This window comes from Neolamprologus multifasciatus, chromosome 7 (genome assembly GCF_963576455.1).
Source record: "Neolamprologus multifasciatus chromosome 7, fNeoMul1.2, whole genome shotgun sequence".
Classification (NCBI taxonomy): Eukaryota; Metazoa; Chordata; class Actinopteri; order Cichliformes; family Cichlidae; genus Neolamprologus; species Neolamprologus multifasciatus.
Genome location: NC_140445.1, coordinates 28,827,364 through 28,842,905, shown reverse-complemented (window position 1 = coordinate 28,842,905; position 15,542 = coordinate 28,827,364). Strand labels below are relative to the sequence as shown.

General features: G+C 42.0%; 1 protein-coding gene across 9 annotated transcripts in view; it reads right to left on the bottom strand.

Annotated features, from left to right (window-relative positions):
- Positions 1–199: 199 nt before the first annotated feature.
- The window catches only part of lrp13b (low-density lipoprotein receptor related-protein 13 b), a 29,807-nt gene continuing 14,464 nt past the window's right edge, over positions 200–15,542 (bottom strand). For 7 of the 9 annotated variants that reach the window (XM_085167263.1, XM_085167266.1, XM_085167271.1 and 4 more), the window contains 23 exons: positions 15,222–15,437; positions 14,918–15,097; positions 14,637–14,759; positions 14,189–14,353; positions 13,854–14,069; positions 13,545–13,774; positions 13,312–13,441; positions 12,768–12,961; positions 12,464–12,650; positions 9,605–9,817; positions 9,266–9,449; positions 8,965–9,166; positions 8,633–8,797; positions 8,335–8,544; positions 8,015–8,230; positions 7,671–7,805; positions 7,031–7,232; positions 6,706–6,831; positions 5,632–5,739; positions 2,004–2,240; positions 930–1,239; positions 650–743; positions 200–564 (listed from right to left, as the gene is read on the bottom strand). In XM_085167263.1, coding sequence (XP_085023389.1) covers positions 517–564; positions 650–743; positions 930–1,239; positions 2,004–2,240; positions 5,632–5,739; positions 6,706–6,831; positions 7,031–7,232; positions 7,671–7,805; positions 8,015–8,230; positions 8,335–8,544; positions 8,633–8,797; positions 8,965–9,166; positions 9,266–9,449; positions 9,605–9,817; positions 12,464–12,650; positions 12,768–12,961; positions 13,312–13,441; positions 13,545–13,774; positions 13,854–14,069; positions 14,189–14,353; positions 14,637–14,759; positions 14,918–15,097; positions 15,222–15,437 — 4,091 coding nt within the window. In that variant the 3' untranslated portion in view covers positions 200–516. The remainder of the gene's footprint in view (positions 565–649; positions 744–929; positions 1,240–2,003; positions 2,241–5,631; positions 5,740–6,705; positions 6,832–7,030; positions 7,233–7,670; positions 7,806–8,014; positions 8,231–8,334; positions 8,545–8,632; positions 8,798–8,964; positions 9,167–9,265; positions 9,450–9,604; positions 9,818–12,463; positions 12,651–12,767; positions 12,962–13,311; positions 13,442–13,544; positions 13,775–13,853; positions 14,070–14,188; positions 14,354–14,636; positions 14,760–14,917; positions 15,098–15,221; positions 15,438–15,542) is intronic. The other 2 variants (XM_085167264.1, XM_085167272.1) reach the window with 2 other exon arrangements.

The following is a 15,542-nucleotide window of genomic DNA, read 5'->3' as shown; positions in this document are numbered from 1 at the left end:
AGAAAAAAAAAAAAAAAAAAAAAAAAAGTATGGCAGACATTCAGTGTTGGCAGGAACAGAATGTAATCTTAAGTAGATACGCCCCATTGTGAGAACTCTCCCAGGAGTGTAAGATGTAAAACATACTGTGTACACAAATGGCTAAAGAGAGAAATGTCAGATCGAGACACTGAGCACATTACAAATAAAGAAAATCTGGTTCAAGTAATTTAACGTCTTTATTTTTATTATTGTATTTCAACTCTTATTGATTCAGCTCAGCTCGTCTCTCCTGACTCACTTATATGACACAGCAAATTTACCAAACTACTCCCAGCCATCAAATAGCCTGTGGAATTTTTTTTTTATATATATTTGAGAGCAGCCGCTAATAGTGAGAACTTTCATTCTATAAAATTGCACTTTTTTTTCAGCATTTTCATGGCCACTGAAATGCATCCTCACAAATTACACGAGGCCTGAGAATTTCCAGGTTGCTATAAAGCTACCACAACAGCTAGTGCAGAGTAGAGTAGTCTAATCGAGCTGTGCCAGAGGGTTTACGTCAGCTGGGGAGTCCACCTCCTGAAGGAGGAGACAAACAATTAATAAATCATGCATTTTGGCTTTTAATTCAAATGCAACAGTTCTCACAGGAATAACAGCTTACCTCAGAGTCAGACTCTAAATCACTCGATAGACCCATGTTGGCCATGAGATTTTCCTTGTCTGTGGATCTGCTTCTGATGAGCTCCCATCCTCTCCTGTTGAAATCGGAAGCCACATTTTAATTTTCTACTGGACGTTACTCACCAAGTTACGAATCCAAAAATGTTTTTCAAACACTAATCACTGCAGGAGCCGACTTTTCAGTTCAGTTTCTTCATTCAAGACAAAGACAATCTGGGTAAGCAAGTAGTTGGTTTCTCCCTCTCTACTGCAATTAGTACCTTTTAGTGAAAATGAATCCGGCGACTATCAGCACTGCAATGAGGCAGAAGACACCCAGGATCACCCCGACATGGCTTTGCCTTTCTTCCTCTTGACAGAACTCTCCTTTGTAACCAGACAGACACTGGCAGCGAGTGAATTTACCCTCCACAATGCAGTTCCCATGACTACTGCAGCGTCGCAGATCACAGGAGGCAGAGTCTTGAAATGAGACAGAGTTCTTGTCGGTGTTGGATGTAGATGATGACGAATCCAGAGGGTGGCCATCAGTGTCTTCAGTTCCAAATGAGGCAGTGTTTGAAGTCGGACCTAAAGAGAAAGTCACTGTTAGTGACCGAAATGAGCTGCTTGGTAAACATAGGTGCATGTGTAGCTTCATTGTTCTTTTTTTGCATTTGGACAGATCTAGACTAGCAGTTTCCTCATTTCAAACAATAAACACTAACCGGAGCCAACAGGCTGCTGGCGATTTATTCTCATTGACTATAGACATGTGATAGTGGCTTCAATCTTTCCCTCAAAACTTAAGATGAGTTTTTCCAGTGCTGTGCTGATCCTTTAAGACACATTATATTAGCTTTTGATTTTAACCTGTTGGAGCTAAATGTGACTCGTGTCAATGTGGCTCAGGTTGGACATTAGTGAGCCTTTAAGCTGTCTACTAAATAGTACAAAGCCTTTGTAAATGTTCTCCTGCAGGAACACAGTAGATAGACTGGAACATTTCGAGCGACTGACTGTCATGCATGTTGCCTCCTTCAAGATGTACTCAGGCAATACTTCGTCTCAACCAAATTGAGAATTGCCAGGTGCGAGAAAAGCATGTGACCATTTGTAAAAGGTAACTTGGCAAATTGTGTAGACCCAATTTATTCTGGAGTTCTGTTAAATATCTGGAGGATAGTGTTACACTTTTTTCTCAGGTTAATTCAAATGAGACTGTCATACCATCTTACCATAGCCCCCATTACTTTCCGAAGCAAGGCAGTTTAACGTGGAATTAATATTTGTATTCAGGGCATGACAAACTAAGTTCACTTAATATTGCTTCTTTATTCTGGTTGAAAACTCACAGTCCTGTTCATCCGACTGGTCCAGGCAGTCAACCTGCCCATCACAGAACTTGCTCCTGCTGATACACTGGCTGCGGTCAAAGCAGGATTCTTCTCCAGGGGCACAGGAGGTAATTGGGGCACAAGAAGTGACATTTAAGGTGTAAAAGCCACGCCCACATTTACACATCCTACCTCCGGGATAGGCCAGGCACAGATGGACACACCCTCCATTGTTTTTGGAGCAGCTATTGCTTCCTGGAGGAAATGAGTAAGCAGTATTTACAGCATGCAGGCTCAAATTTATCTGAAGCACTTTTCTTTAAAAATATCTCAGGAGTCATGGTAACACCACATTTATGTATAAAATAGCATCTTCCTTAGATTCCAGAACTACTGGCTTTTCGGGAATTTGCCTAACACAAAAAAAATCCTGTAAAGTACCCAACACAAATAACTTTATATAACCTTGATTATTTATTAGACATCACTACATGTTACTCATCTTGTAGCCACGTTTTTGACATTGATGGCACAGAAAAGTACTATTTATCATTTATACAGACTTTTATAAAGTACATTATTTCTGTTAGTAATTAGAGTTCCATTGTCTGTATTATTGTATGTGCTAAAGAAAACTCAAAACCTCCAGTTTATGTATGATACATGTATTACATGTGCATATTATGAAAAAGGGTTATAGGTGAAGAGAATAAGTGTACAATGCATACCACAGCCCCAAGTGTCATTACCCTTTCCCACTACAGCACACAGCCAGACAAACCTCCCCCCCCCCCCGCAGGTATCACATCATTCTGCTATCAATTCGGCTCCAAGTCTGCCTAAGTGAGACTATTCATTCTGCTTACACTGTACTGTGACACACTTTGCCAGATTCCACCATTTTGAAATGGATAGGAACAAGAAAAATAATGAAGGCCAAAAAAAAGTAGCAAGTAGCTGGTTTTGCCTTGTTCTTAAAAAACCCCCAACAACAACAAAAACGAAGGCAACAGTAAGTTAAAGTTGTGAAAAACTAATTGTCTAACTGCCAAAGAATAGATATAAATGCTTCCTGATGGCGGCGTCTCAGCAGTTGAGTAAATGCCTTAATGATGGTTTGAAAACATGTAGCGTGATTAACATAGTTTTTATAATTTGTCTACTTGGATTTGGCACAAAGCTGTTTCACTAACTACGCTTGAGATAATACACACCCTAAAATCTACTGGTTGCTTGTTTATTAGTCTGAAATTAATTTTGATTACATATTATCTAATTATCCAAAATAGTAATCCTGATGCAAGCGTCCTCTTTATCCAGGCTTGGGACTGGCACTGGGAGTACACGAGTCCAAAATAATCTCTTTAAAAACAACAAAACAAAACGTCTCTGGTAATACTAATTCGTGTAGGTGAAGTGAAGTACGACACATGAACCATCTACATGTCGTTCTTCACTACATCTGTGAACCTCCTTAGTAGTCTTGCTCATTTCTTCTCTCTTGGCTCTTGACAGAGAAGGCCACATCTTTCTCCCTCCCTTATCTTTCCTTTCTTGGCTTCATGTCTTCTGTCTACTCATCTAACTCTAACCCCCAGAAAAATCTCTCAGTCCTGTTCACTAAAACCTAAAGAAGAATTATGCACTTGATCAACTGGTCCCTAAATGCAATTGACACTCTTCTTGATGAGAAGCCTGGGTTTGGAAAAGCCGACTGTCCTGGAGGGATATTGTCTGCCGGATACACGATGGATGGGTGGTGGAATTGGCGCGTTGCATGCCTGGCGGGACTCGATTGAAGACATCGAAGACCTCTACCCTATTCTAAACCATGATAACAAGCTTCTTGCTGATCAGAGCTGGTTTGAAAAAAAAAAAAAAAAAAAAAAAAAAAAAAAAAAAGCAGTTGCAGCTGTTCAAAACCCCACAAGGCTAGCTGCTATGACTGAAGCGATGGGGATGGCCGTGAGTACTTAGGCTGTACTCATTGAACGTAATATGGATAAGATCTTGGAAGAGAAGCTCACAGCTCTTCAAAAGGAAATTGATAGATCTGACGACCAGTGATGGACCTCAAAAACAACTGTAAAATCAGATGCAGTCTGTTCGCACTAGATTTGAGCTTTTCTGTGCTGAAGTGTTTTTTTTTCCCCCTGTTCTCAAACTGCTCCCCCCTTCTCCGCTCATTGTTTTTCTTATCAGCCTACCTCTCCGACCTGTCTTCCCAATGTGATGTTTGTGCAATGTAGGTATGGTTGGAAGGGTTCCTCTGTTAGTGTGCATGCGTCAACCAGCATGCAGCCTGCTGTAACCCATAATTTCTTTAAAGATTAATAAAGTATTCCGATTCTGATTGATTTCCTCCTGTGTGGGAGCTCCATGGTCAGGATCCTTTGCGAGTCTATCCACCACACCTTTTCTGCACATCTCCAAACCACTCAAATCAAACTTCCTATTTTCCATCCTGCTCGTTACAAATCACACCCATGAACATCATTGCCCTGCTCATCTCCATTCAGAGCCCTGATGCAATCCCACCCCCACTTTGAACCCATCTGTCATTCCACCACAAACCTCACCTCAGTCTCACTGCTCTCTCAAATGCCCTGCACCACTCTTATACTTCTGCTAGACCCAATTTTCTCATGCAGTACTGCAGTTTTTTTTCCTCAGCACTCCATCACGTATTTTCTCTAGATCCATGAAGACTGTGCAGGTCCTTCTGTAATTCTCCATCAGTCTCAAAGCATCTATAGAGCTCTTTAAGATTATGAAGCCACACTGTTGCTCAGCTCACCAATTGTGTAGTCTCTTTTTAAACTTCGCTTCAACAACTCTTTCCCATATCTTCATTGTAAAGCTCAATTTTATCCCTCTGTAGTTATGACAGCTCTGTGCATCTCCCTCCTTGGAAATCGTACCAGTTCACTTCTTTGTTTGTCAGGCAAGATTATAGAGCCTCAAATAAAACTGAAGATGAGCCTTTTCCTTTGCCGTACACCCAGCCTCCAAGCACTCCTGCCCACTTTCTTCATCTCCCTGACTATCGCACTCTTTGCCAATCTGTTCCATTTGAATCCTTATTAATCCTAAAGAAACTAAATGCACATGGCTTTAGTTTTCAACACATTACACACACTACAGCACATGTGCATTGATTGCTTTCAATGAAATAATGTGATCAATACCTCTCGCCTTCTATGAGACTGACTGAAACCAAAAATGTAATTTTTTGGCGTCATACCGCAACCAGTTTTGACTTTGGAAATGGCGTCAGCTATTGTAACATTTTTTTTCGGTTTCCTGTAACAGTGCTTAAATCAGATTCTTTTCATGCCCGTCATACCTCACCTTCTCTCATAGTGGCATTACATAGCTTCCGCTCAGTAGTCCTAACTGTTCTACCCATTTATTCTGCAATCAACCCACTTTTCCCACAGTGTACCATAGTATATGGTTTGTAAAGAGAAGGATGTACTAAACCTCTAATTGGGCATGCTGATACTTTTTTTTTGGCAGAAGCTTAAAACCCGCTTTCATGCATACCATCATACAGCTGGGGGATAATTTCTGGTGACAGAACTGTAAAAATATTCATGTCCCATATTTTGTCAACCGCTTTCTGTTAACTTATTTTTCCACCTACCTGACTGGGTGTCATTGCTGTGAGCTCTGATTTCCACCACGCTGGTCTTTGTCTCAAACCACAACTGTTTAGGCTGGAGGCCATCACTGAACCACAGTTTGGTCACATCTACACAAGTTGAAAAGTACAATTAAAAAAAAAAAAAAAAAAAAAACAACCAAAAAATATAGTACAGAAATCAGCAAATCTTTTCTGGGGGGGAGGGGGACTAATTTCTTGATGTGTTTGACTGTAGAGAAAAAGTACATTTAAATTAGTTTGTTATGCCAACTGCTGCCTTAATGGGAAAAAGAAAGATGAAGCAAAGGTGATAGAAGGCTATGAAGTGATTAGAGTGAAATAGTAGGAAAACCCCATTGACTTAATCCCAAAGTAATCAAATTTGTCACATCAATTGCAAGTAAAACAACATCCAAAACATTTTCAAACCTTTATATAAATGCAAATACCTTAACATTTCAAATTGAAATAAAATACTTAAAATACATTTCAACAACAAAACATTAACCTCCTAAGATCTGAACTCTTTTGTGGCATGTATTTTTAATTTATCTTTGCTATTTGGGCTGATTGAGACCTGATGAATATAAAAAACAACAACAAAAAAACAAAACAAAGAAATACCAGATTTTTTTAAAAATGTTTTTTAACCTGGTTTTTGTTTCTGACAAAAATGAGATCCACATATGAGGACATGCATTTTAAATTTCAATAGAACAGTAGCAGTGTAATGTCCTCGTAAGTGTGTATCAGGCCCTTGTAGAGCAGAATTTTGTATTTTGGCGTAAATAACCCAAAATGTGATGTCCACATATGTGGATGCCAGGTCCTAGGAGGTTAATATACAAATTCAAATAAGAAAAAACAAACAAACAAACCCCCCCCCCCCACACACACACACACACACTCGCTCAAACCTGCCCAGGCCCCCCACCCCCCAAAAGATAATCTCTACACTAGCCTTTGTACAAATAAATGTCTTAGCACTTCAGCCATTTGCTAGTATCACTGAATATAATGTCATGTCAACTAAACAAGGTGTTTGAATGCACATCAAAGCAAAAAGTATCTTACCCTTTCCCTGTGTGACCCAGAACAGGATGTTCTCAGTATATGTCAAGGACGTAATCAGATCAGGTCCTGCCTTAAACTGTTTATATCCCAAACCATCCACTCCAATGGAGCTGATCACTCCTCCATCTGAAGAAAGAAATGAGGCAAACACAGAAGCAGGATTATCAAAAATACTCTCATCTCATATATGTCATTACTATACATTTTTTTCACTTCTTTATTGGGATCATGTGTTGAGTTACTGCTCAGAGGAATTGAATGCAAATTTGTCCCGGTCATCATGAGTGTGTGGGAGGTTTGTTTTATTGTGCGTTTAACTGTTCACCAGTGTCGGCCCAGTAGATTCTGGTCCCATTATTAACGAACACCAAGGAGTTGGGGATTCCAGACTTTCCCCACAGCACTGCTTTGTTCCGGCCATCCATCCAGGCACAGACCACCTGCGTCAGGCTCTTCCCACCTGCCATGACCACTGCTGTGTAGCAAAGTCGACCTGAGGAGGGATGTAACGCGATGGATGTGGCAAGCTGAAAAGACAATTGTTAAACATTAAACGTTTAACATTAGAAGGTCATTGGGTTGGCAAGGAAGGGAGCATAAAGCAAGGTGTGTGTTAGCAGTGTCTTTTCCTATGTGGATTATTATTTTTAGGACTGGTAATACAATACTAAAGATGTAGCTAAAAGTACATTTTTATTATACATATATATATGCGCCGATACTTGCAAATGTGAAAACTTTAATGACTGCAATTTAGAAGTCTGTTTTTTTAGAAGTCTGTCCAAAGAAAAAGCAAGTAAATAAACTTTGATTAAGAACATTTATAAAAATAAATTGGCAACTCATTGCCAATTTATTTTTAGTGCAATTCAATGGCAAATATCACAGCAGACTGAAAAGACCCATGAAAACATCAGGTGTAAGCGCTCACATCTGAGCAGAAATATGATAAGTGCTGCCTTCACCGTCAGTGATCCTTGCAGGAGAGACGTGGTGTAGCCACCATTGCGGGATGTCACATGGATGTTGGGCTTCGAGCTGCTGCTCCAGTAGAGGTTAGAGGTCACCCAGTCAATTGCCAGAGCCGTGACCGAATCATCCTTATAGGACAGAGAGGGATAGCTTCCAGACTTAAAGTTTCGCCAGAAAGTGACACTTATTGGAGAGCTGAGGCTGATTTAATCACCAACTAAAGCCATTATCTAGAGTTAGATTATTAACTTTAAATTAAATGTCAGATGGTTACATCTTCAGGGTTTAACATCCTACTGTTTTCCCATTAAATACAAGACTTTCGCCCTAAGCATACCTTCAGCTTTAGGACTTGTCCAGCAGGTGTGAGTCCTTGTCTTGACCTGTAGCTTCCCATTTTCAGAACATCCACAGATCCCGCATAAGCCACATACAACTCCTGGGTGGAGACATCTAGTCCCATGGCTTCGTTTATCTCCGGGAGGGCCAAGACTCGGCTGTTTGGCATTTTTTTCAGGGCGATGCCATCCCTTCGCAAGGAGCGCAAGTAAATCTGCCAGTAGCAGGGAGGTGCGATTTAAAGTGGAACAAAGCAGAAGACCTAATTTCTTAAATGTGTTGTCTAGAAGGCCTTAACATCACTACAAAACATGTCACCTGGTAAATTGTGTTTTGAGACAGGAGCAGGATGAAAGATGAATCCCTGGGCCGAGAGCAGGTGATGTTGTCCTTGGAAAGCAGCAGACCCTTTGGGCATCGACATACTGCAGATCTGCCCGTCACCGGGGGGGCCAGAAGGCAAATATGGGAGCAGCGCAGATGGTCACAAGGACTGGGCACAGCTGGCTGCGAAAGGGCATGCATCAGCTAGGGAGAGAAGAAGATTTGACATTAAGACTCATAAGCGGTGACAGTCTTTGATCAAATGTGACTTCATTTTACTGTCGGAGTTCACCTTTAGCCCAAATGGCTGTCCCAGTCTCTTCAGAACAACCTTTTGGTCTTTCCCAGTGTTCTTGTCAGCTGAGCGTATGACTCTTCTCTTTGTGTCAGACCAGAAAACACGATCATTGAAGACCACCACTGAGAAAGGGTTTGGAGTTTCAGCCAACTGAAGGATCTAGTAAAAGAAAGCCATTACTGTGTTGTGATATTAGATAACTGCTGGGAGACTAGACAGATTATTAGTAACATGGCCTATTAAAGGCATCTCAGACACCACATCATATGTTTTCCCTTTCTTATGTCTCTGGGTTCTACTTGTTTTGCGGTTTGACATTCAAATACCTTGATGTTGCCTCCATCCAGAGAGGCTGAGCCAATGCAGCGCAGTTTCTCATCTGCCCAGTACACTCTGTTATCTAGGAGGTCATAGGCCAAACTGACTGGCCAACTCAAACTGTGGCTCACAACCACCTTCCTCTCTGAACCATCCATCCCAGACTGCTTAATCTGAGGCGTGCTGCCGATCTCAGACCACAGCATCAGCCTAAGGACATTAATTATACAATACATGGCTGTGATGTCAAAGCTGGAGTGCTTTCGTATTACAAAAAACAAAATAAATGCACAAAGCAAAGAAACTCACCCTTTATGTGGCAGCAGAACCAAGGAGCTTGGCTGTTCCAAATCTTCTCCCAGGACCACAGTGCAGTCCTGAGACCTCACTGTGGTGTTGCTGAGTTTCACCGCCAGAATTTGACCAACCAGGCCATCCACCCAGTATAAATTCTTACCCACCCAGTCCACTGCGATGAAATCAGACTTCACACCTGTGAGATTTAATAACAGCATCTCAGATTCTGATGATTCACCATCTCTATCTATCTATATTTTTAAGTGAGGTCCAGTGAGGTCCTAAATTAAGTAGATTCACTACATTTCCAATTTTTAAATTCACACACAGGCCCAGATTACGAAATTTTACCTTTGACCAGGTTTCCTCTTTTGTCTGGGTTTCTCATGTCGACCCAGCGGATGCTCTGGTAGTCAGTGCTCAGCCAGTAAATCCTTTGTTGAACCCAGTGATAATCCAGTGAGAAGGCGGGTCGACTGGTAGAGGTGAGGAGATGCAGCGTGCCGCTATGGACTCCCAGCAGGAACAAGTCTGACTGCACTGATGCCAGAAGCAAGGGCTCATCTAGGAGGAAACATGACAAAGTTACTTTTGTGTGTCCTCTGTAGAAGAAGTGATACAACCACGCACACAAAAACTAAAGGCCAAAGATTGTCTAAGTCTGTACACACTGCTACCATTTCTAAACATAAGTCACTACTAAAAACATTTTAATAATGTGTTGATTACTTTCTCATCTAAAAACTATGGAAGCTTATAGTTTGAAGCTCAATTCTTCATGGCATAGAGTCAACAAGGTGCTGAAACATTCCTGGTCCGTGTTGAGATGCTGGCATCACGTAGTTATTTGCTGGCTGCACATCCATGATGCAAACCTTCTGCTACATCACATCCTAAAGGTGCTCTATAGCAGTCTTTCTCAAACTGTGGTACGTGTACCAACAGTGGTACTTGGGCTCTCTCTGGTGGTACGTGGGAAATCTGCAATTTTTGTTTAAGATTAAATTATATACCATTGTAGAGGTATGCTAAGACGACACAAGAGTACCAGAGGCTCTTCTGGGAGCCGAAGTCAATCAGAAAACAGCAGCCTTTCCTTATCATCACAGCCGCTACAGAGCACTGAAGGGCTTGTTTCCCTGGGCCTTAAAACTGCAAAGGCAGCACGGCTCTTTCACTCTGATGGTAAAAAAACAAAAACAAAACAAAACAAAACAAAACACAGGCCTTTTTCCGCAGTGCCGCCATCCCAGCCACCATTGAGTCGAATACCCCTGGGAGAATTGGTGGGGGCGCGGGAGATGCTCGGTGAGCCGGGAACTATTGCGTGGATGCCGAAGCACCTGGTAGACATGAGAATGCGATCCACTTCTATTATGTCGCAGCAGCAGTGCCTTGAGTGGTGTATTTCCCTTGGATGGGTGGGGAGGTCCTGGACGAGGGTCAAATGACGAGTGGACAGCGGATCCAGTGAGGCTACCACACTATGGCATTGTGTCGTTGGCCGAAATGCCATGCAGAGCAAACTGAGCTTCGAACCACGAAGCCAAAAATCCAGCGCCTTAACCACCACAGCAAAAATTAAAACGTACAGCTCTACTATCGCTTCTGAATGAAGACCGAAAACTAAACAGCAGTGGCGTTTGTAGGGTTACTGAAGTTGGGCTAGCTGGTATATAATGATGTGTTGTGTGGTGGCTAGCTACACAGCTATGGTTAGCATAATATAAACACAGTGAAGCTGGAGGATGAACGCCAACGTTTTCCACTCCATAAAGGTTAACGTGAGGGTTCGCGATGGTTAGGGACAAATGAAATCGCATGGCAGGATGCTGTAAACGGACCAAACTTCAGTCAGGAGAACAACTGAGATATAAGGTTAGTCATTAACATACTGCTGCATGGGCTGGGCTGTAGTTACATCGTAAGGTTTTAAAAACGGAGCTTTAAAATGAACAGTGGTAATAAAAACCGAGAGAGGACGACAGTGATCACTGACTTTTTTCAGGGGCTTGTTCAGATTAAATAGAACAAGATTCAAAGCATTAAAACATGTTAAAAACACAACATCCTTAATAAACTCAGAGTAGTTTGGACCCGGGAGCAGGGTTCATCAGGTCATCACTTAAAGATTGGATATCCCACCTGCTGTGAATGTTTTAATGCAGTACAGGTGTTATTTGCATCATTATGTCACATCCTGTTTATGACAGTTCAAATAAATAACATTCATATAAGAAATAAAATTGTCTCTGTAAACTGTATGTGGTGTTAAATAGGCCTATACTACTAAAGTTTGAGAACCACTGCTCTATAGGATTGAAATCTGGTGACCATGGAGGGTTTTTGTGAACAGTGTTTTTCCCAATCTTCTATTGTCCAGTTTTGGTGAGCCTGTGTGAACTGTAGCTTAAATTGTAGTTTCCTATATTTAGCTGACAGGAGTGGCACCTAGTGTGGTCTTCTGCTACTGTAGTCCATCTGCTTCAAGGTTCGACATGTGTGCTCAGAGATGCTCTTCTGCATAGCTTGGTTGCACCAAGCAGTTATTTGAGTTATTAGTTTAAAGTAGTCTGCCCATTGTTCTCTGACATCAACAAGGCATTTTCACCCAGCGAGCTGCTTGTCACTGGATAGTTTCTCTTTTGTGACCCTTCTCTGTATACCCTAGATATTGTCATGGCATTTTCTTAATACACAGACTAGCCTGCCTGGTACTTAAAATCACTTTTCTTCCATAATCTGATGCCCAGTTTGAACATAGCTTGTCTTGATCCTGTCTACAATGCATAAATACAGAGTTGCTGCCGTTTGCAAGTTAGGAGTAGCTCAGTGCAGTGGGACTTTGATGTAATATACAGTAGTTTGTTCCATGGCCTCAGTCTGTATGTTTTTTCCCCCCTGTGTTCTCTGATGAATATAGTTTAATTTTGCTTTTCTGACATTCAGCAATCATACTGTCACATTTCAAATAAATCGTGCACATCTCCTTTTGTGTATGAACAATACTTTGAGTGACTGACTTTGTATGTTTTGACACAATAGGTTTGGACTGTTAGTGCCTTTTGCACAGATGAGCCTATGTTATGAAAAATATAACCGATTTTAGTGGGGGAAAAAAGTGACAGTGATGTTCCTGATGTGGGAATAGTGACAAAAATGATGGAGAAAGAGTCATTTAGAGACAGAATGCATCCAGACTAACTGCACCTTTCGTCTTGCAGCTTTTGTTATCAGGCTCCAGGTAGAAGCCGGGGTGGCAATGACAGCTGTAGGATCCACGGGTGTTCCGACAAATGTGGTTGCATACGGCATGAGGTGCTGTTGTACACTCATCGATGTCCACACAGTGTGCGGCTCTGGACATCAGTCTGAAACCCGCAGCACAGTAGCACTTCTGGAAAAATACGGGAAGATGACATTTCCAGGATAAGTTCAGCAGAGCTGTGATAAATATAGTTATAATTTATGGGAAATTGCCAGATAACCAAATACACATCTGTTCTGCACTGACCGGACCATACGGTGTGCTGACACAGCTGTGGTCGCATAAGGGAGCCGATGGACTGGAGCAGCTGCGCAGCACACAATTCACACCCTCATCTGACCCATCAGCACAGTTAGTGACGCCATTACACACCAGGTTAGTGTCCACACACTCTCCACTGCCACACTGGTAAAGATGAGAAGGACATATTTTCTGGCTACCTGTGAAGATTAATAGATGAAAAATAAAATTAAAATTAATGGTGAATGTGTGTAATTTGTTTTCTAACTACACAGCTTCCCAACAGAGAATAAAATCAAGGATTTCCTCTGGTTTAAAAACATCCAGAAACAGAAAAGAGGTTTTTAAGATAGAAATTCTCTCATTTTAATGGGCAAAAATGTGGGTCATTTGAAGCACCACAGGCATACTCTTACTCATTAAAAATAAAAATGCACAAATTAGGGGTTCAAATTACAGTCACTTTGAAAATGAGGAGTTCCCCTTCTAACTAATCAAATGTGTGTGAATCCGTCCAATGAACTATGACATCAGCAGTGAACATGCTTACATTTTTCCTCGTCGATGCCATTGTAACAGTCCTTCCTCCCGTCACACCTCCATGAAAGAGGAACGCACTGACTGCTGTCTCCACACTGCCACTGGAACTTTAAGCACTTTGCTGGAGGAGCATTGCAGTTCTGGACAGAAATGATAATGATTACACACTTTGCTCTGTTTTTTTAAGCATTCCCTTTCGTCTTAGCTCGACAAATCAAGATGTACTCTACTTTCATTCCCCACCTTCTCGTCTGAACCATCCCGGCAGTCGTCCTCGCCATCGCAGAGCCACTCTTTCTGCAAACACTCATGAGTGTGTGGGCATTGGAGTTGTGTGAGGCAGCGTGGGGGCCTCGAGCAGTGCACCTCATCAGAGCCGTCACTGCAGTCGGCATATCCGTCACATCTCAGTGCCTCAGACACGCACTGACCGCTAGCGCATCGATACTGATGATCCGCACAGTACACCAAACCTGGAAACAGGAAAATAAACGTGGATGTAATTTCACGTTTGCATGCTTTGTTTTTCTGAAATTTCTGAAAGGCACCCACCACAGTTTTCCTCATCTGACCCATCAGCACAATCTCTCTCTCCATCACACAGGAAGCTCTTTGGTATGCAGCGAGTATTATTATCACAGCGCTGATGGCAGCCCTCAATCATAACTGAGCAGTCAGTTTCATCAGATCGGTCCTGACAGTCATTTTGCCCGTCACACACTCGCTCTAGTGGGAGGCATTTTTTCCCATGAGAACACTGGAACTCACCTGGGAAAGAGAAAGACCATTTTCCTTCAAGATAATCAGACATGTTTCCTGCCCACATTAAAACCTAGATCAGTATTTTTTCCAACTCAAAAGGGAAAAAAAAAATATATATAAGGCACCTGCTTTACACTGAATAGCACATCCCTCTTCATCTGACCCATCCTTGCAGTCCTTTTCGCCATCACATAAGTTGCTGTACATGACGCACTCCAGGCCGTCGTCGCACAGCTTAAAACCATTGCGGCACTTCAGAGGAGTCGATCTGGTGCTGAGCTCGTCAGAGGCTTGGCAAAGAGAAAAATAAATCAAAAGAAACTAGCTTAGATTGAAAGGTGAGCAAAGTAACAGCAAATTAGGAGATTTTGTTTTGTTTTCAGTTGTTGGTTTAGCAGTGTATGTTTTAGTTAGTATGATGTTTCAAACTATGGTTGCTATTGGGTGTAGAAAGTACATCAGCTGTGAGTTGGGGTTTTTGTTTAGCTAGAACTACAAACCGAGGGGGAAGGATCAATAATATTCCTCCATTTCCCAATTGTTTGTGCTGGTCTGCTTTCTGTCTCGACTTACAGGTGGCAGTGGGATTTGGTGACTGACAGTGCTTCACGTCAGAGCTGTCGGGACACTGGGCTTGGCCGTCGCACACTTGCATTTCAGGGATGCACTGTTTGTGGTCACTGCACAAGAAGTCATCTGATATGCAGGAACAAAAAGGTTATTTAGGATTTCAAACCTCAAAACAAAGCACTTCACTGTTTAAAAAAACTCTCCTAGAGTGAGTTCCTGCCACGTTAGTCTGGTTGGATGTGTAAACTACTGGTAGCTTTCTCCATAGTAACTTCTACTCTTACTTGAGTTTTCGCAATGAACCATACAGCCGTTTTCATCAAATCCATCAGGGCAGTCTCTTTGTCCATCACACAGCTGATGTTTAGCAATGCACAGTGACGATCGAGGGCAGAGAACTGAAGGAGGAGTGCACGGTGAAGCAAAAGGAAAAGCAGGAGCCTTGGTTGTTGAGGTGTTGTAGTCTGGAAAGAAAGGAAACTATTAAACTGGTGTTTCATTTTGTAACCTGGGACAACATCAAATAAACCTTATTGAAACACTCAGTTACTCTGCTTCGCTATTCCAGTTTTAGTTTTCAGTACTTACTGCAGCCCACTTCATCTGAACCATCCACACAGTCTTTTTCTCCATCACACAGAAACTTCTTTGGGATGCAGCGCTTCCCGTCAGCACAACGATGCTCACAACTCTTGATTGGTTTCTGGCAGTCAGCTTCATCTGAATGGTCCCGACACTGGAACCTCCCATCACACACTTGAGCCTCAGGGATGCACATTTTCCCATGGGCACACTGGAACTCACCTGGGGTAGAAAAGAAAGTAATGACAATCAGCTGATCTCACAACTCCACTTGAAAGTACACGTGTTGATGTGACTTTAAATACAATTTCTTTTAAGCAATAAAAT